The following is a 27,970-nucleotide window of genomic DNA, read 5'->3' as shown; positions in this document are numbered from 1 at the left end:
TCCAAATATCTATTTATCATCATTGGTGATTACTATTTCATGTTTTTCTGACATTTGACAGCCGGACTAGCTAATCAGAAAAACAACTTTCAGATTAATCAATAATGAAAATAACCACCAGCTCCATCTTTACTAAAACGTATTGTACAGCGGTTGGCAAAGTACCAAACTGAAATCACTTGTTATCATCTGGGGCAAAAAAGGCAGTCGTCTACATTACCTGATGCAATTGTTTCAGGAAGTGGAAAATAGTCATACGACTCCCACTCAGGGTCCTCTTAAGGCTGATACGGCCCCCAGTGGGTCAGTGGACTTGATTTTGGAAACCAGCGGCATAGATGAAACGGGGCCGAGTTCAACGAGGCCACGCAGGATAAAACCCTATAGAACCACTGCGGGATTTTTTTTTTCAATGGGACGGGCTGACAGGCCGCTGCTCCTCCTCATAAGCAGGTCGGCGTTAGGACCCGGGAGAACAGGCTGCCAAAGAGGCACTGCAGACAACGCGTTTGGGAGGTGTAGTGGAAGAAAGGCAAGAGAAACGGAGTAAATGAGAGCACTTTTGTCCAGATTGTTGAAGGACTTATCAACTTAATATACCGCCGAAACTGCTCACTATAATGAGACGGACACTGTTGAATTCCTGCCCAGGTAAATGTCCGCGTTTCCTTCTCATGGTTAACTACAAGAGGTCGACAGCTAGACAGGGTAGGTCCCCATTGTACTTACATGGGATGCGGTTATTCTCACCCAAGCTGCCCTGCTAGGCCCCATATCCTTTCTGTCGCTAAATGCAAACCTGAAATGAGGTACTTTCCTGACTTCACTTGGCCGTACAACTTATTAGCACTGAAGACAATGGCGTATGAACGTCCCGTAGTGAATTATAACGCGTCGCTTGGCTTTCCACAAACAACAGCGAGTCTCTCTTGTGATGTTAACCATTCATTTTTTTTACAATGAACACTTTTGAGACACAGCCCTCAGGCCAAAAAATCTGCAGTCATGTTACTTTAAACGGTTCACCTCCACGAGAAAGTTGTTGGCTCTTTTTTTTTTTTTTTTTCTACTTCGTGGCCCAGGAGGCAAATGAAAACAAATGAGCAGCTCACAGCGTTTGTTTACTTGTTTGAGTGAACAATTTATAGGTAGAGAATAACTGTACGTTTAGTCACAAGCTCTGCTAGCTTGTTGCTGCTGCCTCCACATACAATGAAACAAAGTGGCACATTATTGTTGGTACCTCTTGTTTCTCCAGATTTTCTCCTAGAATTGGGTCCCAAAACCTTCTGAGCAACATTTTGGGCACCAGGGAGCCCATGGAAAAACAATAGTATTATTTCTTAGTGTCCTCTCTAGTTGGACACACAGGTGACCATTTCAGTGCTAGCTCACGGTTATCATCTCTCCTACATTGATGAGGGTTATGCACACTAGTACAGATAAGGTGGAAGTCCCAGTGAAAAAGTTAGTCAGCTGCACATCTGAACAACACAGGCTTCACAGCCACCCAGGATGTGAAGCATTAATGTTTATCTTCCAATAACTCTCACAATTACTAATGTCATTGTCTGCTTTTCTCCATCTCTCACATGCTGGATAGACAACATCATCCCCTGTCACGTCACACCCGTAGTGTCTTCGGTGTCAAAACATTTTAATCGGTGGTGACACTGCATCTGTCCAATGTGTGTACGCAGGGGGGAGTTGGCGTGTGACCCAGGGAAGACGCAACAAGCTGGCGTAATGATGCAGCCCGTGACTGCTTGGCTCTCCCTGTTCTATTTAGAAAATACCAGTCACCTCCCACCCAATCCCCTCACAGCCCCATTGACGCAAATATGCCACCAGTTGCATGCAGAAACTGAGTAATGTTTGAAATTTTGTCCCTGCACACAGGCGGTCTTATTGTGCGTGCACTTAGGATTTTAGATGTATTATCACAGACAAAGTTGCGCTTCTGATGATTGCTGAACACCATCAGCATCATATGATGGGACTATTCTCGGTCTGTGTCACGAAACTGAGAAGACTGATGCTTAAAATACTTGCATGTTTCATTCAAGGTCTTTGCTAGTTGTTCTCGTTAACTGCCAAGTGATTTCATTTGTAAAAAAGGAAATAGGGTACATTTTAAAAAGACAGTGATGTCTTTTTAAGTGCTATACATTTTAAACAAGTCTAACCTGATGATGCATCTTTAAATTGGTCCGCAGCTTGTCTGAAGAAAATGATAACAAGTACATTAATGGGAATCAGAGAGGGTTGCTGCTCATATCATAGCAGGATTAAAACGACGAGCCTATTCGGCTTTCAAGGCTACAGTAGCTGTGGTTTGGTATTCAGCTACACCTACCCACAGTAGTCTTATCATTAGTGATGTGTTTTCAGGGAACTTGAAAGAGGAACTTGGCACTGAGTAGTAGATCACATTAGTATTAGTTCCATTGTGGTGTTGGAGCACAAAGCAACTGTTGCTTCAGGGACTGTTTTCCAGCAACAGGTGAGCATGTTTGATGTTCTCGCTTGTTGTAATTGATAAATATTTGAGTGTAATCTTCTACCTTTTGTAACTGTAAACCTGCTACTGAAAAGCCTGTTTACCCAAGTGGCCGCAGAACATAGAGCAAAAAATGACTTGTATTGATCTGTGTTGAAGGAAGTAGTGTGGTGTTGTCGACCTGATTTTCTGTTTCCTGCCATGAACACAAACTGTCCCCTCTGGCCCAGTGATAGACTCACTGTAGGGCATCTTTGCTGGGTGACAGTGATTTTTCATTGAATTGGATAGCTGGAGCCAGAAAGATGAATGAGTGAAAGCTGCACTGACAGCAGGGCAGGCAGGCAGGCAGGCAGCGGCCTAGAGGCCTTAGGACCATGTGACCTGCTGTCAGGGTACTGGGTTCATTCAGTGGCTGTTGGCTGCAGTGCTGGCAGCAGCCCAGCTTTTCCACACAGGCCGCAGTAGCAACAGGTCGCTCCCATTAAAACAGCAGCTCTCTGTTGTGGCTCTGTTGAGCTAGTCTTGTGCATGTGTAGCGTTTTTGGCTGTGGTGTGTGTTCTTGAACTTGTTTGTGTGATGTATCCCAATGTGTATGTAATGTGTTCGGGGCTGTGTCACAGAGTACACACCAAGATGCCAAAGGGATGAAACGGTTGCGTGATTCCCTAGTTTGAATTGCACTGGGTTTGCTTTTTCAAATCCCTCTCCAAGATCCTTCGAACATCGACACAAGCACCGCAACCTCAGTGCAATAAACAAAAACACTTGACAAAAATAAACCGCACTTTCATAAAGTAACTTTCATTCATTGATACCAATGAGCAGAATTGCAGTAAAAGGTGTGTTTGCACATTCACTGACAGATGTATTCAAGCCTGGGGCTTCACTGATATGGCTCAGTCTGTCAATAGTCACATCCACTTCCTGTTGTTGTCCCAACCAATAAGCTGGATGGGGCCACTCAAACAGAGCTCTCTTTTGATGGCTTTATTCTGGCGGAGTAGCAGCAGGCAAATTGATTTCAGTCAATGGTCATAGATTGCCTGGTGCTATATGTGACATTTGTGTGAACAAGCTTAGCAATTGATCATTCTTTTGCTTTTGCTCAGCATTCAAAGCTGTCTTTATATCATAAAGAAATACTGAATGAATCAAAAGGTCAAGTGTTTTGGTTATGATAGCCTGCAGGTTTTTAGTATTTGCTGTTGATGGAAGAAAAGAAAAACGATAAGTCTGTGATGGAATTCAGCCCCTTTTTGTTTTAGCAGATGACTCTCCAAGATGTTTTTTTTTTTTTTTTTTTGACATCCATCATATAGTTTGTTGATTTGAGTTTGAACATGTTTCAGTAGTTTAAGCTTTTGCCCTCATTTAGTTTTTATTCTTTCTTTACCCACACATTGCTCTGAAGAGCCTTTCACACACTTACTATCTTAATGTGACAGCACTGTGTTGTTGTGGTGTGTGTGTGTTTTATGTGTGAATTGGAGCCCCAGTTGTTGTTCTGTAAAAATCAGTCTGACAGTCTGACTTGTCAAGCCCTAGTAATGTTTCCGTAATGCTACCACCACAGGTTGGGTGTGAATGAAACAGTAACCCTGCAATGCAAAAAACATTATCTAATTTTTTAAAAATGTGAATATTTTCATTCTCTCAGTGGAGCATGTGCCTTCTTCATAAAACATATTTATTTTTACACTTTCAAGCCAATTTGTATGTGTAACTTTTTGATCGTGATCTTCAGAACATGGAGCTTGCTTTTTTATTTATTTATTTGCTTGATTTCAGTAGTGCTTCGGTGCATCAGAAATTGATTTAATAGTATACATGTTTAAACATACTGTTTTAACAAGATGACCATAAATGTAGAATGAAAGGAATTTAACAGCTAGCATCAGGCAGTGGAACAATTGAGGGGTGTTCTGTTCTGAACAAAATAATGAAAGCTCATTCTGGTTTGAGCATGTCAAGTTGGACATTTTGTCGAGCCCAAAATTTTGCCAGAATACAATTCTGCAAGTGGGATAACAATCTCTGCCCTACCCCCTTTAGAAACTCTCATGCTAAACGCTGTGCAAATAAAAACCTCACACTTATCAAACTTGTCAAATGTTCTGCCCTTTAATTCCAGCTGCTTACAGGATATATAGATTGAAAATCTAGTCTTTATTTTCTTACTCACTGCTGTTTTGGCTGCAAGTAGAGGGGGGAAAAAAACCCAAAAAACACCCAGCCTATCAAAAACGTGTGTGTTGTGTTTCAACGACATGAAAAATTTCCAGTACTAGGAAACCATGGCCTTACAAAGATATTTAAACCTTGCCAATTTGCAGGTTCCACATGTGACGGGGAATACAATATGGCCCATTTGGGGACGGATATCCTAAAACCACAAAGTACAAGGGCCCTGTCAACTCCACTACCTTTTGTCCATCATTTTGACCTGAGGGACAACTGGAGAAAAATCTTTTACTCCACTGCAAGACTAATTTTTACTTTCCGTCATTCAGTAGGTAACCACCATTGAGAAGGCAACTGTAAACTACAGGACCCCATCTTCAGGTTCCTGCACAGAGCTGAGTGAAGGAAACTTGTGAAACAGCTGTGTCTCTCCCTGTGGAAAACCTGGATCCTCCACCCTGCCCACCAACATGACCAGTGTGGTGATTGTCAAGGAGGGATGGCTCCATAAAAGAGGTATGTAATTAATGTGTATTAATATCTTTTCCAAAGTCTATTTTCTGCACTTGAAACATTTGTGCGCTTTAAACCAATTGAAAATTAATGTATGGATCTTGTCTGTTTTATGTATTGTTTACTGTTTTTATTTTTATTTTTTTGTTTTCAAGATGTGGTACAGTAATCACCAACTCAACTTAAATGTGTTTAAAGTTATGCAGATATCTCAATCCTTTGGAAATGGCTAATTTAAATACACACATGGCAATTTTCGTTAACAGGTGTACAGTCTATGAATAATTTTTTACGCTAATTGTTTTACAACCTTCATTCTTAACTTCATTCTTGAGTGGTTTTGGATTAGCAAAAGTTTAGTTTGGATCATGATTGACAAGGTCTGTTTTCTAAATGTTGCAGAAATGCCTGAGCCTACTGAAATACTGTATGTGCTGATGACTGGTGATTGATCATCTGGTATTCAAACAGGCAGTAAGCCAAATCTAATGTTAACACTCACCTAGTGGGCCCCATTTAGCTCCTCTGACCGTGGTGTGGTGTGGTGTGGTGTGGTGTGGCGTGGCTCAGTGCCGGGTGTAAGTCCTGTTGTTTGGACGAAGAGGCATTCCACACATACCTGCTGCCTTTGACCAGCTTTATGTCTGCATACTAACTTTGCCATCAAACTGGCTGTGCCTCACAGAACCCACCACCACCAAGTGCAAAACAGGATAAGACACTTTCTCCAAACCTCTGAAGGCTGCTTGGTCTAGTGCCAGAGAACCCGACATTTATTTGAGGAGGGTGAAACCAAGACTCTCACTTAGGGCATAAGGTGAGGGGAGTAGCTCAATAGATGAGTTCCTGGTACTTTAGCGGGAACAGTGTACCGCTGTGGTGTGTTAGCTCGTACTCCCCCTCCTCAAGGCCTGGGCTAAGAGCATAACTGGCTGCTGTTTTAGGGGAGAGACAGCCTGGTGCAACTCGGTCCTAGGCAAACGCACCTTGGTCATTTTTAGAGAGAGTTGGGATTGGGCGCTATCAGCATTTTGTTAGCATCATTCCTGGTATGAAAAATATGAATAATCCCAATCCTATACTTCCTACAGCTCTTTTTAAAAACCTATAGCTTGGATATCCATTATATGCTAGAAGCAAACTGTCATAGTGTGGCTTTTCACTGAAAAGTAAGCACAGGAACATTCAAATTTCTTTCACTTGACATGACACTCAATTGTTTAGGCTGTTTTTTTGTTTGTTTGTTTTTTTTGTTTCACTGTGTGTTTAGAGGGGGTGGCGTCAAATGTTTTTACACACCTCCTGTAGGGCTGATAAGAATGGATGATTCTGATACAAATGCACTGTAAACTAAAGGAGTAGTCAAATAGTTTATTTTTTTTTATACACACACACACACACACACACACAGTTCTAGCAGTGACAGTTGTGACATACATACACACGCACTAAACAAACAACCCTTCAGGAATAGTGAGTTGGCATGCTGTTGCGGCCCAGCAGCTGTGCCCCGTGAAATGTCACCCAGGGCCTCTGTGTTTTGATTGGAGGGCGTCTGCCTGCCTCCTTGACAGGAAGGCTTTTAGTGTCACGTCACTGTCATGCAGTCTTTGCCCCAGAGCCACTGCACAGAAGGTGAACCTGCAGTAGCCTTGTCTCTGTGTCCATCACCTGAGCCAGGTAGCCACCTCTCAACCACTATCATCCCATGTTGCACCTTGACTGTGTGTGTGTGTTTGTGTACACATGCGCGCGTGCGTGTGTGGTGGCGCCACCCAAGTGACTCAACACCATGTGGGCAAAATAATAAATGGCTTATACTGCTTCCAAGTATGTTCACTGTGCTCATTACTCCCATGTGTGCACTCAAAACACTAATTTAATGTTTTACAAAAGATAGTACTCTATATTTCCATCAACATTTTGTGTGTGTTCCATGAACTTGGTGTAGCCCCAAACTATGATTTGACAAGAGAGTTAAAGTGTGGCCCTCGAGTAATACCCACCTAATGGCTCTACATAATGAGACGATTTCATGGTGGAGTCACAGAGCAGAACTACCCTTGTGCATCAGCTGAACACATCTATGTCACTCACTCTCACTCTCTGATTCCTGTCTGATTAGTCATGTGGAGGCCTCTAAAGGAAACCAGAGTAAGCACGGTGCCTTGGTACCCTGTACAATCCACAGCAGAGCTAATCTGTCATTGGAGCTGCAGATTCTCAGCCTTGGAGTGCACTGTACATTTGTTCCAGACAGGCTGTGCTCAATGAAATGATTTCACTTTGAAGGACACACTTTCATACTTTCTCCTTAAGCCTTGCGTTGCAGTAATGTGTCTAAAATGTTGATGCTGCCTAGGATGTGTTGTTGTGACTGTTATCTTGGATATCTGGTTTGGAAGGACAGCTTAGGAATGTAAGACCAAGCAGTTGGTCTGTGTGTGTACGTGGATATGCAATTGTGAGTGTATGGACAGTGTAAAGCATAGTTATTCAGCAGTTACTGCCAGCAGGACATCACCCAGTGCCCTTATGCACTGACCGCATTACAAGTACAGGCTTGCTAAAACGCTGTAACTTTGTTGTTACTATTGTAACCAGTTGTTATGCATCCCCAAATGATACTTCCCTTTTACATCCTACACAGAGTGCACCCACACACTTTGAATGTGCCTACGGCCTCTAGTGGTCACAGAGACCAAGCGGCATGTTATTTCTATTTGCAAGTGTGTTTTTCCAAAGTTTCCATCAAAGGCAGAGCATCGTCAGACATCAAAGAGGCAGATTGTGGGTTCCCTAGTTTCCAGGGAAGCACTGTAGCCAAGAACCCAGTGAAGCTCAACGCTTGCTTGTCCTTCCCTCTTCCCTGGCCCTTGTTTGTTTGACTCATTTGCTCCCTGACAAGTATAAAGAGCCAGCCCCCTCGTTAGGCTAACGAAGGCCGCAATAACTGTTTGAGTTTGGGTAGCAAGCTCAGCTGGCTCAGACTCATGAAAGGAGGGGAGCAAAGCAAAGCAGACAACACACCAGTAGAGTTGGTGAGGGAAAGCTAAGAGGGGCAGGCAAAGAGAGACAGAAGTTGAGCAGCGTCTTTGTGACATTCCCAGAACATTGTTCAGTGACCCAGTCGGCCTCTGTGTGTGTGTGTGTGTGTGTGTGTGTGTGTGTGTACCCTTGTGGTCACACAGACCCTCACGCCCCCATGGTTTGGTTTGGAGCTTATCAGCTGATTGGTTCCTTTGCTGGTCATACAGCTGAAGGACACCTATGATGCTCCTTCAAGCAGATCCAGGTCCTGGTGGTTGTCCAGGAGAGTGCATAAGACAGAGTACAAATGAGAGGTTGAAAGGGAAGAAAAGGCTTGTTTATTTATTTTTTGGAAACTCCAGACACAATAGTAATTTTTTTTCCCTATCTTTCTTTTCTTTTGAATTTAGGTCTTTTGCATGTGGTGAACAGGCCTCAAAAAACTTGTCCACATTTTCATGAGCATTCTGTGTAAGAACTCAGTAAAGAATGTGGTGGTTCCACGTCTGGTAAATGCTCTTCAAAGGAGCAGACCCACCTGATTAGGAAGGTCTCATGATGCTGCGGTGTTGACGGTCTCAGAACTTTGACTTACTGCCAGGTCCCCTGCATATCCCCTGATTATGGCTGTCATGGGCCACTCTGCTACTACACACACACACACACACACACACACACACACACACACACACACACACACACACACACACACACACATTGCAGAAGTGGAGCAATGGCTCGTCTAATTTGCTAATTTCACCTACACTGTGAGGCATTACACAAGTCTCAACTGCAAATAAAATGAGTAAACCTTTAATGCTTGCTTATCCTTTAGCGTAAATGTGTGGATATGTTCGACTGCACACTTAAAGGAAATTATTCTTTTATTTTTATATAAATGTATATATTATTATTTTATTTTTTTTACAATGTGTTTTATTAGTGTGGTTGAAATAACTTTTTATCATGTTTCTAATTGCTTATATGTTTATATTAAAGAAAGATGACTTTTTAGCACAGGGTACAGATGGCCAAGAAATATTAAATAACTAATGTTCAATTATTCAAAATAACAAATATTGCAACTTGGAAAACTGTAAAGCAACTCAACAAGAATAGTTTAAGTTGCTTTACCTGTCCATACCGATTAACAGTTTAGTAGTGTTGCTGAATCTGATAGTGGTGGCGTGTTTTAGTTTTTTTTTTTTTTTTTTTTTTTTTTCCCCCACTTCTTGAAAATAACCTTACAACACAAGTTTGTCTGTTAAGTAGTCAACTACAACTGAATTGGAAAACAGCAGTGGAAGTTTAAGTTGCAGAGAGATCTGGGAGTGGGGCCCCTGTAGGCAGCGTCCAGCAGCAGAGGGTTTCACACCGGGAAGCCAGCGCTCTGGTCGGCTGTCTGGCCGTCAGCGCAGACCCCCTGCTCTGGGTAATGGGAAGCAGTCTTCCTGTTAAATGTGGTGGAGAGAAGTAAATTACTAGGGTGCAGCTGTCGGCAGGCAGGCTGGCTGGTATGGTGGTGGGGGGGGGGGAACCATGATGCTGAGAGAGGTGGCACCTCCATCGCTCGCCTCCTCTCACGGCAAGCCTGCTGTGTGCTTACTTTGCTATGTAGAGGCCGCCTGCTCGGCAATGCTGTCAGCCCCTGTTAAACTTCTTCTTTTGTCACTGCTTCCTCACTCTCTTTCCATTTGTTCGCTTCCATTATTACACCCAAGTTCTTCCCTTTTCTCCTTATCTGTCCTTTTCTTTCTACCCCATGCCTGCCCCTTTCAGTTCTCCCCCTCTCAGTCCACTTCCAGTGCATGCTCCTTACCCACCGCCCCACCACCCTGTTGCTAGGATAACGACCCTGCTGACAACTCAGACCCATGGCGGAAGGGGCTATGGACCAGCAAAAAGCTTCCAGTCTCTGACATCAATCACATCACTGGCACCGGTCTCCAGTTTGGGAAGGGGAGGGGAGATGGAGAGATGAAGGGGATGCTCAGCTGTCTGCAGACGGAGAGTTGACTGTGTGCGCAGATGCATTACATCTTCTACATCAGCCTATTTTGGTACTCTGAGCGTATTTTACGAGTGATTCAGAGGCCAGACAGAATGTTTTCATACTTTTAGAATGAAATTTGTCTCCACATATTTTACAGCTGGATAATGGATCCCTCTAGAAAAACCGGATCCACTGGAGTTTACTCTTTGCTCATTTGAAGATGTTAGATTGTATACTGGTCATTTAGAGTTCATTGGCTCTAATTTGCTCTAAATAATGTGTGTTTATTTGTTTGCCATGCAGCAACCCAGTTAACTAATCCATGGACTGCTTGTTTACCCAGGGAGAGGGGGCAAATCTCAGCCCCCGTGTGGAAGGGGGGGAACTTCCCACAGTGTCTCTATGGTAATCAGCAGGTGTCACTCACCACAGAGAAGAAGTGAGGGCTTTCTTACGAGCGTGAGAAAGAGGGGCAGCTTCCATCGCACCCCCCATCCCCCATGTATTTTTTTTTTTTCCTCCTGTTGGGATAGCAGCAGCAACTGCAGGGACAGAGGGGTAGAGACAGAGAAGGCTACATTAAGTAGCTGGGGTGGCCCATCCCCACAACCTGTTGATGCTGCTGCCAAAGCTCTGGCAATGGAGTCCCCCATCCAGCTGCATGGGAGAGAGGGGCCAACAAAAGAGGTTTGGGGGTGTCCGGAAGACATAACAAAAGGCATGAAATGAACTAGCCCAAACTACTGGACAGTTTAGGATGGCATGGGAGCCTGGTGCTACCTTATATAGTCACAGTGAGAAGGACAAATGGGCTGATAGGTGTCAGGGCACCACAATAAGCTCAGCTTAGAGCTCTGCAGCGCCAAGCAGGAGATTGTGTGGGGCAGAGTTTGTGGTTGCTGGGGCTCAGTGGTGACCCCTGCACCCCTCTCCTCTGGAGCAGGCGGCCCATGGCTCATTGAGATGCAGGGCACAGGGTGGCAGGCCGCAGCTGCTGCATACAGGCAGAACCTAGCAGAAAAGGGCCGAAGGGATGGCGGGGGTGGTTGAGGAAAAACCAACAAAAGGCCCCTACCCCCTCCTCTTTCGCTTTGGAGTTCTAATTCCCTAATCCTCAACCTCCGCCTACCCCCCTTCTCATCCGATTCTCACCACTTACACACACATGCACAGTTCATCCAGTTACCACTGGCTCCCTTTCTCTCATCCCCAAGCCCTGAATGGCCAGACGGGGACAAAACCCAACAGCAGCCCCCTCAGGAAGTCCAACCACTGGGTGTGGGCACTAAGAGGCGCATTTTGTCTGACCCTCTTTTGGTTCCTGTGTGTGTTTGTGTAGTTTGTCTAGTGCCAGATGACTATGGTGGGTCTCTTAAGATTATTATTATTTAGGAATTTCTATTAAAACCCTCTAAAGTAGAGGAAGGAGGATAGGAAAAGAATGATGTACATCAGAGCTTTTAGTTTGGACACATTGTTAGGACACTGCCCTCTCTTTTGGGAGCCCACACGATGAATCCTGCACGATGTGTCTTATTAAAAGCCAACAAGCCACAGCAGCTGAGACCTCAACATTCCTTTTTGTTGTCACGTAGATGCAGGCAGAACAGGATGCTCCTCAGAAACAGCCACTAACCTCTGTCACTCTGTCGTCTTCTTCCTCACTCTCCCTTTGACTTGCAAATGGCTTCAATGTCAAAAGGAAAAACTAGTGTAAAATTTAATCCATCTGGGTCCTGTGTTTTTTTTTTTTTCCCTCAAGTAACAAGTAAAACTTTTACATTAGTGAAATTTTACATGCTCAACCCAGAATCTCAAATAGTGATTCAGCTTAAAACTGAGAATTCTTACTAAAGGTCTGTTTCTGTCCTTGTATCGCGTGTGTGTGGTCACTATACATCACAAGCTATAATGCATAGACTTATCTATTTTGTCACACATGTTTAAGTAAACTATGGTGTGCTGCGTTTAGCTAAGGCTGAACCCAATCTTTCCCCCTGTACCTTTTTTGTGTTTGGGGTTTAGAGGGCATGGCAGTGATATGCTGGAGCTGTCCACACACAGGGCTATGCAGCAGTTGGCAAATAAAGACGAATTCTGTTGTGTTTGGCAACGGTCCTCTGTTCATTATTTTCCACTTTGCCCAGTGCGCATCCCAGACCTCAGCAGCTGCTTGTCATGTAAAGACACTCTATCAGGCCCTGACAGCTCCACACACACGCACACAAAAAATGCATGGCTCATACACACTTCACTTGCGCTCACACCCCCAACTCGCAGCCCTACATATGTGGGGAACATATGTAGTGATCTGTCTCACTACCACTCTGCTAAGCACAACTCTTTGCACACTGCGTAGCTTTCTCATCCCTTCTAGTTCTCTCATATCTCATCTGGTGTCAGATCAGTCTTCCTATTCCACTGTCCTTTTGCTGATTTGGTTGAGTTGAGCCACATGTCTGCTGTCACACTTGCTTTTATTATAAAAGCTTTGATTCTGGGACCAGATGATTGTGGATTTCCTCATAGCAAAGTGTGTCTCAACAGTTAAGATAAAACCTAGTTGAAAACTTTATCTTGGTTGTGGTCAGTCTGTCTGTTGGCCAGTTTCCTGTTTTGGAGAACACGTTGACATCAAAAGGGTTTAGTTTACGGGAAGGCTGTGATGATGAACTGACTGAAGTAGAAGGCTCTCCTGTGTTATGAGGCCCATTGTCTTTTATTTATTTATTTTTTTCATCATCAGTCTGTACTGCTACTTGCTGTACACAGGATGTATTTGGGATCTCATCACTTTAGAGCTACTATTTAAGAAATTTGAATGTTTACTAGTATGAAGTTATTTTTCTAGCTGCATGATGGCTGCACAAAATCCTCTCTAGTCACTACAGTAAAATCTGTCAGGAAAGTAAACATGGAGTATTTAACTGTTTGAGTCAACTGTAAAATATGGTGATGCAGGGGGCTGCTGCTTCAGTTTGACTTTCTTACCCTTTCTCTGCTAATCCATAGCTCATGATGTGGAAAGTAGAATGGAATAAAGGTAGAAATGTTGTATACAAAGGTGACAAGGGTCATCTTAGTTGTTTACTCTCTGAGCGCAGACTGTTTGCAGGGGGTTGCACTGCACTGTGGTGGAAACACACAAATGCACAGACAACCGGATATAGCTGCTTCCACAGTTGTCATGTGACCAGGTTTGTGGTCAGAGATGAGGAAGTTGCTGTGTCCTCCTGTCTAGAAAGAGCATGTACTAGTTGAAGGGCGTGCAGCGCAGCTGTGGAGATACACCCATCTTTTAATGTCAAAAATGTGTGTCAGTGTTGCAAAAATATAACGGAGCCTTACACAAACCAGGTTGCTTTTTAGATTTACTGTACTTTTTGAATTTCTACTCTAACATGTTTTAGTAGTGTCTGTCACATTCCTTCCCTCTATCACAACATAAAGTACAATTTACTGAATGGTGAGTTGGCACTGGGATCTCAACATGGGACAGAGGCCATGTCATTGTAGAGAAATGTCATCTAATGCAGCACACTTCAAATTATTTTCTTCAGTGTCATATATGAACACCCATGCTACTGCTGCCAATGTTGTACATAACCAGTGGAAGGTGGGGGTGGGGGTTATTTATTTATTTTTTCTTCATACTAATACTTTTCAATGGCTGCCAGGCAACGTACCCACACAAATGTAATTGCATAAGCACAAACACAAATGAATGCAAACACGCTCATCAGCGCCCAAATGTTGTATTGTACATAAGGTTGTTACTCAGTATAGTAATTTGTTGCATTTAAACTTCTAAATTGTAAGTTTTTTTTAGTGTTGTCAGGTAGGAAACTGCATTGTGCGCATAATGTCCTCACTGTGGGCTGGCATGAACTTGGGGATGTGGGTCAGCCCAAACCTGACCACAGAGCAAGGCACCAGCTGGGGCCTAGCTGAGGAAAACTAGGCTCGGTGCAGAGGACTTGGTCTTTATGGTGTGATTTTAGGCAACGTATGTATAATTTCCAGCTGATACTAGTGAATATATTTACTGTTAAATTGAACCTGTCCTGTGCTTTGATTACTTGGATGTTATGCTAACCATGTCTGCAAGCAGTAATGGACTGAATAAGGAACTCTGGTTCTTTGGAAGCCTTGTGATAAATAACAACATGCATGTGGATTCTTTGGAGACCAGCCTGTGTGTGGGTGCCTGATGGAGAAGTTGATTGGTGCGGCTAGTAGTTTAAAACGGACAAACAACTCATCTTGGTAATTGTGTTACATTGAAACTGGCATGAAGGAAATCCAGCAAAGCGATTCCTGCCGGTGTGTGTGTGTGTGTGTGTGTGTGTGTGTATAACCATTAACATAGCAGATCCAGCACGAGCAGCTTTTGTGAGGGAGAGTGGTATTCTGACAGCTGACAAAGTTGAGCTAATTTCTAAATGAGCTATGTTTTGTGTAAAAACACTTACTCTGCAGAAAACTGGATGACAAATCTTCTCCTGTGCCACGATGAAAAATTTTATAACATATTGGACATCTGCTGAGGATTGAAGACAATGTATACTGTGTTCTGAGGCAGATGTTTCCTCTAAGGTTGTGATTGGTGCCAACACTGCCAGTCACAGTAAATCAGGTGTTTTTACACTTTGCTGTTTGTTTTGGGTTTGATAGCTTGATGCTGTGCTGGAACATGATGTACAGCCTGTTTTACAAGGTTCCTTGCTGCTGTAATTGGTCAGCTTGGCCAGTATGACTGAGCTTTTCTGACGTGTCCTTTTCCTTTCCTCTTGGTCTTATCTTGAGAGAAAGGCTAAATGGAGGACACCCTTCACCGCTCCTGTCATCACTTTATCACATAATGGAGAGAAAAAGTAGAAAGAGGAAGTTCATAATTTGGTGATGTTAAAAGTGGAAAAACCTTGAAAATGTAGTTTTCTTATAGTCCTTTTAAATATTTTAGAATGTACAGTAAGCAGAGGAGGCCTTAATAGTTGTCATTTCATCTGTACTGTCTCAGTTTGGTCTGTAATCCATTTCATCAGTCAGGTGTGTGTGTGTGTGTGTGTGTTTGAAGGAGTGTAACAGAAGCTCATATTGACAGATCTCCTACCTCTCTCACTAACACACACATTTCTGTGTTAGAGGAAATGGGGCAATTAAGGACAGCTTGCTATGGCTCTGCATGGGGTTAATATGCAGCTCCGTAATTAAAAATAAATTACACTTTTCCTGTATAAATATTCAAGTCCCACTCCACTGTGTGCCACTGCCTTGTTATGGTATGTAAGCTTTTTTTTTTTTCCCCTGTCTGCACAACATCTGGCACAACATTTCTTGAAGCATCACCGCAACAAATTGAGTTTTGTCTGCCTAGGAGATATTCGTGTGTGTGTGTGTGATGCTAGTGTGTCTAAGTGAAGGCGATGGACATGCATGGCTTGAGGTTATGGCTATGGATGAGAAAATGAGTGAAAATATTTATTGGAAAATATAATTGTAGTTGGCAAATGTGATGGTCATGGTAAAGTTGACTGAATTTAGAAAGGAGAAAAGTGGTGAAAGTTGATTAAAATTTAAGTTAAAGCATCTACATTTTAATGGGTAATGCAACCAAATCTATACATCAGTCTGCTTAAAGATCATTGGGAAAACTACTGCATGTCTGGAAAAATGTTTTACACATTGTGTAGCACCAGAGATACTTGTGAAGTTGGAAATTTGCCTCAAAGGATAAAAACTACACATAAAAAAAAAATAAAAAAAAAGATTTGAAAAATTTCTTTGAATAAATACTCTGAGCCCAACATAGTTTAAATTAGTTCACATTCTAATATCAATGGAGTCTGTCCAGAATATTAATATAACATGTTTTTTGTAGTTCTTTTCAATAGGGCTTTTATTTCTTCTCCTAGAAACACCCATTAATTTACATCTGAAACTTGCCAGTTCAAGTAAATGATAGACACTGTCTAAGCTGTGTTCTAAGGTCTTGATTGCAAGTGACTGCTGTAAAGAGAACAGACGGGGCAAAAAAAAGGGTCCTGACTCCTACTAAAACCACCATTTGTCCTGCAGCTGCCCTGCACTAAAAAAAAGATGGCGACAAGGTGGTCATTTTAGGGAGCACTAGTGGACAGCATAGTAATTAGATTGCAGGAAATGAGTTGGACCTTTTGGGAGTTAAAATAGAAAGGACAACACCATTTTGTCATTAATCATGCAACCACAATGTCAACAAAACACTTGTACATTGGTTGGTACTTTGAGAATGTGTAAGCATGTCTCAACGTTTATTAGAATACGCCCTATTATTTTGTTACAAGTTGTTTAATTTTGTCTCCTATGACTAAGCAGAGCTTTTGTATCTCTCATATCAGGAGAATACATCAAGACCTGGAGGCCTAGGTATTTTCTCCTCAAGAGTGATGGGACATTCATTGGCTACAAAGAGCGACCGCAAGACGTCGACCAGCTGGAAACCCCCTTAAATAATTTCTCAGTAGCACGTGAGTGTCTTCTTCAACTAAATTGCCACATTTTTATTCCCTCTGCATCTTGGCAGCTTATTTTATCCTTTTTTTTTTCTTTTTTTTTTTCTCCTCCCTGTGTAGTCTCATGTGCATTTACATACTTTGATGGTTTTTTTTTTTTATGTATGAGGTTTGTATCTTGTCTCTTTATCCTCTAAAGAGTAATTATTAGAAGAGAAAATCCCAAAAACACATTTGAAATAAAAATGAAATCTTTTTAAATAGTATGAACAACTCTTGTTTATCATTGTATATCACTTAAAAATTTTAAGAAATGAAACCTCAGCTAATTGGCTGTGTTATCTCAGCAGCATCACTGCAAGTTCTCTAAGGCAAGGCGAGATCTGCCACTGAACACGCACGCAAGATATCTGGCTACCAACATTAATATAACGGGTGTCATTCCACTTCTCTGTATGTGTCTCCCCCCCCCAAACTCGGTTTTTACACTGACAGAAAATGACAACCCCAAACATTTCCTAGAGCAGCCCAGGCAATTCGCTTATCTTCACATCTGAAAAAGTTGCTGTGATAAGCTGTGCAGATGACTGAACACAGCAATTAGACAGCATACTGTTTGTTTAAAAAATGCTTCCTCTCCGACACTCTTGAGTTATCGTGGCTATTAGCTGCCTGATTTCCTGTATTTATCTGGGCTCTGCTCTGAGGCTCTCTCCATCAGCGGTGGTTTTGGATTTTTGTCACCACTGCAACCCCGCTGCAGAGGACACATGGTGTGTCGCTGCTGACGGGTCTGCTGCAGCTGGATTACATATTCACCCTGATGGAGCCATGTTGGAGCTCAGTGGTGGTCCACTCCCCTGTCCGCCATCTATCAGATAGAGGCCATTTCCTGTCACTTTCTGACATTTGCTGACATGTTTCATTCGGGAACAGATGTTAATGCGAAAGACTTGCAGATGGAAATCTCTGCTTTCTGAATTCAGTTATTAGACAGTTTTGCAAACTGCCTACAAGACGATTATTTGCTGAGAAAAGTGGGAGGATGAAAGAAAATAGAAAGTATTGAAACGTTTTTATTTATCATAGATGACATTGGAAAATTGGCTAACTTTTTTTTTTTTTTTTATTGCTTCAAACAGAATTTAATTACAACAAAAGTTTCAACTCGATTTTGTTGATTTTTAAGGATGTGTTTTTCAATAGCTTACAGATTTCAAATCATTATCAAAGCTCTAATTTTTATAAAAAGAGTTGCATTTTAAAGATGATAAGTTGAGGATCGGAGGAGTTTTCCTTCACCAAATTGCACCTGTTCTCTTCCAAACTGGCCAACAGTGCCTGTTAGGGTGGAAATAAAGATAAATGGCTATTACTGTGGGTCTGTCTCTCCCCTCTGCTCACCTACACACTGGCCCTTCTCTCCATTTCCCTCCCCTGCCTTTCTGGCTGTGTTCAGAGTGCCAGCTGATGAAGACGGAACGGCCCAAGCCCAACACATTTATCATCCGCTGCCTGCAGTGGACCACTGTCATCGAGCGGACTTTTCACGTGGAGACCCCCGAGGAGAGGCAAGCGACAGGCGCACACCTCTCTGCTCACAGAGCAGTGAAATGCAAATCCTTTACATGCAGTGAATTTGCCTGTGTTGTTCTGTAGCAACACACACAGTTTAGCACTTGTCAGTTTTTCTAACATTTGGAAGCATGCACACACAAACATACAGATTTAATCATTCTTATACACTTGTACAAAGTCCACTAGCTATTGACAGAACTCCGTTGAAATTGCCTTCCTGTTAGGACAATTATGTGATTGAGCTGCTGGGCTTGCATGATGGTAGATGGGCTGACGTAATCTTTCTGCTGCTTGCTTCACTTAGGGAAGAATGGATTAAAGCCATCCAGGCAGTGGCTGACAGCCTGCAGAAACAAGAGGAAGAGATAATGGACTCATCACCGGACCCCATGGACATGGAGGTTTATCTAACCAAACCCAGACAAAAAGTGGTACAGTCATACTCTACTATGTATATTTTGTTATCACTGAATTGTCAGTGTTGATTACCGCACTCTGCCACCTATTGTCCTCCTTGAGTATGTCCTCATCCTTAAAGTTGTCTGTTACTTTTCTCCTGCATCTTGCACTGTCCTTTTTGCACTCAATACTTCACCCTATCTCATGTTTCATGTTCTTTCTCACCATCAACTGTGGGTGGCTTAACAGCAGATAGCATGTCTAGCACTAGGTTTAACAAACTGCACATGCCATGACATAAAGGTTCAAGGCCCACAGATTGGATGTCTCACACACTAGCATTTCCAACATTCTCCTTAGTACCAGGGTCAGAGGTTAACGGAGACACAGCCACATTTGGGCAAAACCATTAGTGGAGTGGATGTTGTGCTTGGTAGGTAAAAAGTGTCTTTAAATCCTTGTGTGGTGTTGTTAGTGGGATTGTGTGTCCTGGCTAGTTAGTGCATGAATTTGTTAATGCTTCTGTGTGTAACCAGATTCCACCTTCTCTCCTCTGGCTCTCTAGACTATGCATGACTTTGAATACCTCAAACTCCTGGGAAAAGGCACTTTTGGCAAAGTTATCCTGGTAAAGGAGAAGGCCACAGGACACTACTATGCCATGAAGATCCTAAAGAAGGAGGTGATCGTAGCAAAAGTGAGTGGATGCCAATGAGTAGAGCATTGACTGATACCTGAATGGTAAGCCACTGTAAGAGTTACATAACACTTTTTGTAACTGGAATTTTTTATTTTTTATTTTCCCCCCCCCCAGGATGAAGTGGCGCACACACTCACAGAGAACAGAGTCCTCCAGAATTCAAAGCATCCATTTTTGACAGTAAAGAGCCTTCTGTATATCTAAACCAAATCTTGTTTTAACTCAAAAAGATCCTTGAGAACCTCTTTAATCCAACCCAAAAGTATACATTTAGAAAAAGGCCATTTCCCCAGGAATAATTTGGAGGGCTATTCCATTTATAGCAACTTCTTTTTTTTTTTTTTTTTCCCAGTTAACGCTCTCTGACAGGGGTTGTGTTGAAAACTCACTGTAAAATGTTAGTGGTAGGTGGAGGCCACACACATGATGTACTCAAGGACCAATGCCTTGCAACAGTTGTTAAAAAGGAGACTTTACCTGAGACACTTGTGTTTACAGTATAGATTAAGATGTAAAGCTGGTTACAGTCAGCTGTTTAAATGCCAGTTTCCTGTTGATTTGGTTGGAAACATCACAAAGTTTCCCTCTTTCTCCATTTGAGCACTTTTTTTTTTTTTCTGTCTGCAGGGACTAAAATACTCCTTCCAAACACATGATCGCCTGTGCTTTGTCATGGAGTATGCAAACGGTGGTGAGGTAAAACCATTTGAACAATTACTAATTCTACACCTGTAGGCCTCAGTGAACCAAGTGACAGAACACTCTTGAGCTTCTCACTCTTGTCTGTTGTTACTAGACTCAACAAGTCTTTGCATTTGTCCTCTGCCTCCTTGTTGTCAATCTCTCCTGTTTCAGCTTTTCTTCCATCTGTCGAGGGACCGGGTATTCTCAGAGGAGCGTGCACGGTTCTATGGTGCAGAGATAGTGTCAGCACTAGACTATCTGCATGCTGATAGAAATGTGGTCTATCGAGATCTAAAGGTAGGAGGTGAAACGTACCCCCACTTTCACTCAGCCTTTCTGTGATCCTCTTTTCTCCCCTGGCCTTCCTTCCCTTTCTCCGTTGGCAGGATATAAATAGGATTCATCTAGAGCAGTGTCAGTGGCCAAAGCTTATTGATCTGCCTCCCCCAGATCAGTCTTCAGACCTCACTGTAGCTGTAGGGAAGCTTGGTCCGTAAGCTTAGTGGAGCTCGACAGAAATAACATTCAGCCCCCTTTGGACTGATTGCCATTGCCTATTGTTATAGCATGTGACAGTGTTCTCAGTGGGTGACATTTGTGCACTTTGTGCATTATTGACATCGTGCTGCCTGTACAACATGATTAGTTAACAGACATTAAATTAGCATCTTGGAAAAAGACATTCTGTTGTTTTCCCAAGTATTTGAAATGAAAAGCTAAACCAAACTTTTATTGCTCCAAAGATCAGAACAATAATGGATTTTGCAATATGATAGGAAATCTATGGGTTAAGGAGGGCTGTAGGGGGTTATCGGTGTTGCAGTGGGCATCTGTAGCCCTACTACTTCCAGCTGATAAAACTATACGAGCCAGGTCAGCACTGCACTCTCTCCCTTCTTTCCTCTGTCCCATGGGTTTATGAAGCAGGCTCCCAGCCTGCTAGGATTCTCCTGAAAATGCCAGGATAGCAGGATTGGAGGATGTGCTGACTCTGGCTGGGCACTGCTGACCACGTGTGAGCTACAGCTGGCAGGTGACTTTAAGTGAGAGAGAGAGAGCAAGAGAGAGATGGGGAGGGGAATATGCTGGCATTAAGAGGCCATGCAGCCTAAGTCATCACAATTTAGAATGGAGAAGGCCAGTTGGTCACTGTGTAAATTACAACTTTTGTTACCATCTCTTTGAATTATGTAAATAAATTGCCAAAAATGTACAGAAAAGTAGCATATTGAAAGTAAAGTATTGCCAGTGCCAATTTCCTTAGGAAGCGGTGGGTGAAATGCCAACAAAGTACCCAATCTTTTTTCTTTTTTTGTTGTTGTGGTTTCAAAAAACTACATAAAATGTCACCATTAAAGGTTTTATCTTTGAACATTTGATCTTATTTCTTGGTAACACTTGGTCTTTCTGTTTTACCCTCAGCTGGAAAACCTAATGCTGGACAAAGATGGACACATAAAAATCACAGATTTTGGCTTGTGTAAGGAGGGGATCAAAGATGGTGCCACCATGAAAACTTTCTGTGGTACGCCAGAGTATCTAGCTCCTGAGGTAACTACATAAGTGATTACTTTACCTGAAATAATGATGATGATCTCACAACAAAGTCTGCTTTGTTTTAGTACGTGCAAATCTGTAATAAATTATAACCAACAACAAACGATTCTTGTGTGCAGTAAGCCACTAGAATGCCCAAAGAATCACAGGAACTCTTTTGAAGGTCATGTCATATGATTCACATAATTTCCATATAATTAAATTAGTCAGCACACGTGCCCTGTATTGAAGCATTATGTTCTGCTACCTATTTACATTTATCCTTTTTAGCATTTACTGATAATTCTTGGAGCTGTATGAACTGACAGCGCCAAGGATTGCCATTGTAATGATACTTGAATTTTAGAAAAATACAAAAAGGATCTTTAGCTTTATGCAGATATAGAATAAGTATAATGTTACTTTTGAGCCATCATACAGTATTTGACATTAATCAATTCCCCAAAAAAATTCAGTGTTGTTTGCTGGGCTTCAGTGAATGAGCAGCGGGCAGAAGACAGGGCAGCTGTCTCAAAATGCCTTCCTAATCTTCAGCTGAAGTTGTGAAGTTAATGAGTGTGCCTGGGCAGGGCAGCCTGCTCTCATATTTGCTGTAAAAGGAGGGGTGTGGTTACTCCCTCTTGCGTGCAGGTATGACAAGTGTTGGAGGGGGACATGTAACCTGATATTTCACTTACTGTGGATGACGAGTATGTGTGAGCATGTATATGAGTGTTTGCACTAGCCCTTTGCCTGTTGCCATAAAAATGTTTTCTGGTAGTGTCCGTCTTGACACAGTTGCCATATCATTGTTTTTAGCCTCCATTTGGAATTTTCCGTTTTTGTGGGGGAGGGATGATTGGCTGATTGGCTGCCAGGGCTTTAAGAAACGTGAGCTTCTGCTCGTGGTAAGAAGAAACAAAAGCCATATTGGCTACAGCTGTCATGTGGCATCAGGAGAGCCACAGCCCCTGTTGCTGCCCGGGATGCCTAACCTGACCTGGGTAGAGTCTGAGCCTCCTAGGAACACATTCTTGCCTTTTTCATTAGTTAGACTGAACATTCCTCTAACCACTAATATCCTGTAATGTTTATTTAAAAAGCTGGACTGTCATCTGAATATTTACCTTCCCACACCTGGAAGAGGTGATAGATTAATTGATAGGTTTATCTATCTATATAAATGGATATAGATATCTATCTCTCTATATATCTATCTGTTTCTTTGGAGTGCTCCATCTCTCCATCCTTAACTCCTCCTAGCCCACCTTGATCCTCCACAAAGAAGCACAGTCTATGACAGCTCTGGCCTCAGCAGCGGAGAGCAGGGACACATCAGGGGGCGTTACTATGGCAACGGGGTCGCTGGCGAGCGTCTCTATGGAGTCCGGGCCAGGCAGTGTTACAGGTTGTTCTGCAGTAAACAATGACCTTGTTGTGTGTGTGTGTGTGTGTGTGTGCTGCACAGGAATGCTATAACGTCTGGGAATATTCCACCCAGAGCAGGGGGAATAGAGAGGGAGGAGAGGCAGAATCTGCAAAAGCTTGACCAGTTTATCTCCCAAGTAACGAGTGGGACAATTCACTTTGTCAGTTTTATTAAGTGGTTAAAAAAACAAATCTATTATTGACTAAGGGAATCTGCTTTTAGGGAATATGTACAAAGAAAAATGTGCACCATTTTAATCTAGCCACTAAAACTGATCTGGATTCACAAGCTTGGAAGATTAATGGGTGTTAGTGCAGAACTTTGTGAGCAAAATAAAGTGTAAAGCACACAGTGGAGCTGCATAGCAGCAGCAAGTGTTTGTGCTTTTATCCTCACTCTCCATCTAACTCTGATCCATTGGGGCCGGGTAACAGTATTGGGGCTGGGGCCCAGGCAGGCAGGCAGTCCTGGTTACGTATATGAGGGATGAGCTTGGCTCCTGTGCTCCTGGCAGCTTCACAGCTGTGGGGCTCTTCTACATATATGGGGCAGCTGCTGGCCCAGCTGTCGCACGGTGTGTATCACACGACAGCAGCGCTGGAAATAGAGACGGCCCAGTAATCCTAGCCCCACATTGGCTTCACGTTACTCCCCCTGCCCTCCCAGTCTCCCTCACCACTTACCGCAGCACCAGGCTGAGCGCCCACAGACATATGCGCGGCTGCATGCGCGTGCACACACAGTAGTTTTGTTCCTTTTACGGACACATCCATCTGTTTTCCAGGACCCTCCTCAGCCTTTGCACTGTTGTGTCCATATCTAATTCTATTAATCCACCCATGTCTCTTTACCTACGTTTCTATTCTTAGGCATGAATTGCCTCGCATCACGCTGCTGGCAGTTTAAGAGAACAGACTGTTCTCCTTGTCTTGATTTCACCTTCAACATCCGCCTGGTGAGGTAGAATCCAGTACACGTCCCTAGAGACCTTGGAACAACTCTGCTCAGCAGCACATTAGTCATGCAACAGGTTGCACTGTCCAGTAAGCACAACATCGGAGGAGTTTGTCTCATTAAGAGTTGCCAAGAAAAGTAATTCTATGGAAATGACTATACCACGTATTTCTAGGACTGTAGTTGAGTTCCCTGAGCAGTTTCTGTAAGGCCCCAGTCTTTGTTACCACGCATTTGCTTAGTTAAAGTACCCACACCTCTGTTTCTTGTTAATCTGTATGTGTTGTGCTGTGTATGTGTGGAAGGGCCTGTGGTGATTAAATATGCAGGGCTCCAGGGGAAACTCTATCCTTGCTCCTAATGTGAGATGTGAGTCAGTGCTTGCTGTTGCTGCCTCAAAAGCCCAGACCAGTGGGGTGAGCAGGTGATTTTGTTAGGGGTGGGATAATTGGGAGGAGGGCATCCCAGTTGCTTTAGGGTTTGTATATTCATCCCAAAGAGCTGCTGTCTTCACAGTTTAGATGTTGTTGCTGGTTTGTGAACTGTAGCTACAAAACCACACCAGTAATATATATTTTAATTCACTCACTGCACAAACATGTTATATTAGTGCTATTTACGGTTGTGTTGTCATATAAATAATCTAACACCTAATCAAGAAATCCAAGAGCTCGAGCAGCTCGGTAATGAAATACACTCTTACCTCTGTTCTTATTCCCAAGGTACTAGAAGACAATGATTATGGCCGTGCAGTGGACTGGTGGGGTCTGGGGGTGGTGATGTATGAGATGATGTGCGGCAGACTACCTTTCTACAACCAGGACCATGAGAAGCTGTTTGAGCTGATCCTCATGGAAGACATCCGCTTCCCTCGGACATTAGGTCCTGAGGCGCGCTCGCTGCTCTCTGGCCTTCTCAAGAAAGACCCAATGCAGAGGTGAGGAACCCCAGCTGAATCAAACACTTTCAGTCAGTCTCAACCCAATGGTTTGGTTCACACTTGATAAAACTAAGCTTGTTTTTTTTTGTTTGTTTGTTTTTTCTTAAATTAAATGTAACAATGATAATTTATTTGATAGAGAAAATAAATAGAAAAGTGGAAATGTACTTATAATGACATTTACAATGACATATTTACACTCAACTTGCAGATTAGGTGGCGGGCCTGATGATGCTAAGGAAATCATGCAGCACAAGTTTTTCGCAGGAATTGAATGGCATGACGTTTATGAGAAGAAGGTCAGTTACAAAAGTGCTTGTGTTGCTATGTTTCTTGCTTATTCTTTTGTTTGTTGCGAAAGAGACACTGAACTCAGTTAGCCATCCTCCCACCTGAGGGATCAATCTAGTTACGTCACTTTTGCCTGCCCTAATTGTCATGAGATTGACAACTGTTACCAAACTGACTAATAGCACTGATGTTTTGATACGTTTGTCTTTCCATTCCAACAGCTGGTCCCGCCATTTAAGCCCCAAGTTACCTCTGAGACAGACACACGATATTTTGACGAGGAGTTCACAGCACAGACCATCACTATTACTCCACCCGGACAAGGTAGCACCAAACCAGACACACACTTGCACACTCACACATACAATGTACTTTTCATGACACTTCTTTTGTGGTATAAAAAAAAAATGATGATGTGGCTTATCGCAGCATTATCTGTAAATGTGACAGTGAGGCTGATTGTCACAGTGGACTGTGAAGATTAATAGCCACATAACTTGTATGATAAAGTTTCCCCAGCACTTCCTGAGAGACTTTAGGAATGAAAAATTACTCTTTCAGGATGAGAATTTTTTATTTTTTTTTTGTTTTTTTTCTAAAGGTTACTGAATTACTATTTTCACTATAAAGGCTACTAATTTACCGTCACTGAATTACTTGTGTAAAAACCTTTTGAGAGAAATCACATTTTGTTTTCCCCTTAGTGTTTAATTTTATATTGAAATCTGAGCACTCTGACTCATGAGAGAAACCTTAAAACTGAGCAAATTCATTAGTCAGAAGGGCTGGGTATTTTCCTCTGTGCCAAAATTTATACTAAATTCTTGAGTAGTTGAGACCTTACTTGGTTAAAGGAAGATATAGGCGATTAAAGAAACCATACTGCAGGCATATTTTGTTCCCTTGAGAGCAGTCTGCCCTCTCCTGGAGAGCTAGCACCATAAAATCATCAAATGCATGTGAATGGCAGCCAGTGTCTTTATGCAGAGGCGTGACGAAAAAGTTCACTCTGGGGTTAATATCACAGGAAAACAGGATTTACAAATATTAAAAAGTTAATAAACCTAATCATAGTTAAATTAAATTCCACCTTAAACTGTTGTTAATCGACATTCGGCACTGTGTGCAATTCACCTACAACAAACTTTTAAAAGTAACTTTTTTTATGTTGTTCTATCACCAGATGACAATATGGAATCCTTTGACAGTGAGCAGAGACCCCACTTCCCCCAGTTCTCCTATTCTGCTAGTGGGACAGCCTAAGCAACCTTCAAAAATTCCTCTGGTCCAACCATCTTCCCTCGACCCACCTGACTCCACTCTCAGAAAGAAGGGGGCCACTGCCCTGTCCTGCCAGCAGTGTCTGCAAATGCTGTCGGTGGATGTAACCTTTACAATCTGCAATTTGTGTTTTTACAGGAAGGAGGAAATTTAAGACAAATATAGTTATGTGTGGCCTTTGAAGACTGACCATGGAGAGACGGTTAACACTACCCTGCTTTTCCTGGTTGTTATGTTGTATACTGAGCGGGCATCCATACACCATAATGAATGGGGAAATGTAGTTATGCACAAATTTTTGTATTGAACGTAATTAAATACAAGTAATTTCCAATATAACATGGGCATACTGTGGACCAAAAACATCATGTTAGCAGAGAGTGTTTGTTGAGTGGGTGGTTAAAAACTGTTTCCTCTTGAAGAGTTCTGAACTATTTCAAAACCATTCAGACAAGACCTTTTTTGGCTTCAAAAGTGAATGTACCGTATCAAATAAAGTTATTTCTGCATACATACTTGTTGTAAAACATGGCTGATTCTCCTAAGACTGAAAATAGATCCTCTTGGAGAGGATTTTTATCACTTTTCTACTACCCTGTTTTTCAATCATGTCACACCATGAGGTGTCTGATAAATCAATTGTGCAATACAGTCTGGTGTGAGGAAGGGCAAGACACACGAAGAGTGCAGAGTGATTAATCATTAATTTCAAAGCTGGCCTGCAGTGGAATCCTTGTTATAACTGGCACTGAGAGACCCCCAGTTTCCTGTTCAGGATAATAAATACCTTCATCCCCCACCCAAATAAGTGCTTATAATTCCAGATGCCTTCTTATCTCGATTCTGTGCTGTGACACCACCTGGTTTCCCTCTGATCAGGGTCAATGCTGACCTATCAGAAACTTTTCTTTCCTCTGGGTTTTTCCTTCATGTACAGTAGCGTATTGGGTGTTTTCCATCCAGTGCATTCACTGCTGCCTCAATGAGGTTACTTTTACATAATACACATATTTAGGAGTACTTTGCAAACAGAAAACACACAGTCATGTGATTTGCTTCTTTCGGGACCGTTGTCCCTTGAGCTTCTGAGTTATTTATGAGACCAGCAGTGACTAAAATTAGTTTTACTGTGCCAATGATATGCACTTTGCTGCCCCCAAATTATTGTATTTTGACTCTTATTTGTACTTTATGGTTGGTAAAGACTAAATTAGCTTCTTGTATAATGTAAATTCAAATGTGGATGCAAATAAAACAAGATTTGTTTATTTTTTTTAACCCTTTTACAGACAACTGAGGCTAAACTAAGACTGAGACTCCTGGGAATTGCATTTCTTATTTGAAAGTGTACTAGGAGGTTTCTAAAAGCACTTCAGTATTTTTAAGATAATTTTTCAAAAGTGCATAATTTTGAATGTAATGGTTTTTTATCATATTGCAAAACTTTGTTTAGTTTTTGACTC

The 27,970-nt window shown here is 42.4% G+C and overlaps 1 protein-coding gene across 3 annotated transcripts; it reads left to right on the top strand.

The window, feature by feature from the left end:
- Positions 1 to 467: 467 nt before the first annotated feature.
- akt1 (v-akt murine thymoma viral oncogene homolog 1) lies at positions 468 to 27,022 on the top strand. Of its 3 annotated transcripts, none has more exons than XM_067480178.1 (14): positions 468 to 651; positions 5,018 to 5,201; positions 16,602 to 16,730; positions 18,175 to 18,286; positions 18,598 to 18,724; positions 19,258 to 19,389; positions 19,507 to 19,572; positions 20,020 to 20,088; positions 20,248 to 20,373; positions 21,499 to 21,627; positions 24,718 to 24,932; positions 25,147 to 25,234; positions 25,448 to 25,550; positions 26,410 to 27,022. In XM_067480178.1, exons 2-14 carry the CDS (start codon positions 5,156 to 5,158, stop codon positions 26,487 to 26,489), a joined length of 1,422 nt encoding a protein of 473 aa, XP_067336279.1. In that variant the 5' UTR covers positions 468 to 651; positions 5,018 to 5,155; the 3' UTR covers positions 26,490 to 27,022. The 3 variants fall into 3 exon arrangements, with proteins under 3 accessions (XP_067336279.1, XP_067336278.1, XP_067336280.1); XM_067480177.1 differs by having other exon boundaries at positions 5,015 to 5,201; XM_067480179.1 differs by having other exon boundaries at positions 468 to 708; positions 5,015 to 5,201.
- The last annotated feature ends 948 nt before the right edge of the window (positions 27,023 to 27,970 follow it).

The sequence above is a fragment of the Channa argus genome, chromosome 16 (genome assembly GCF_033026475.1).
Source record: "Channa argus isolate prfri chromosome 16, Channa argus male v1.0, whole genome shotgun sequence".
In the NCBI taxonomy this organism is placed as follows: Eukaryota; Metazoa; Chordata; class Actinopteri; order Anabantiformes; family Channidae; genus Channa; species Channa argus.
This window is presented reverse-complemented; position numbering and strand designations above follow the sequence as displayed.

Coding starts and splice junctions, on each gene's coding strand:
- akt1 (XM_067480178.1), top strand. CDS start 5,156: ATGACCAGTGTGGTGATTGTCAAGGAGGGATGGCTCCATAAAAGAG. Junction 5,202..16,601: donor GGGATGGCTCCATAAAAGAG/GTATGTAATTAA, acceptor CTCTCATATCAG/GAGAATACATCAAGACCTGG. Junction 24,933..25,146: donor AAGAAAGACCCAATGCAGAG/GTGAGGAACCCC, acceptor CTCAACTTGCAG/ATTAGGTGGCGGGCCTGATG.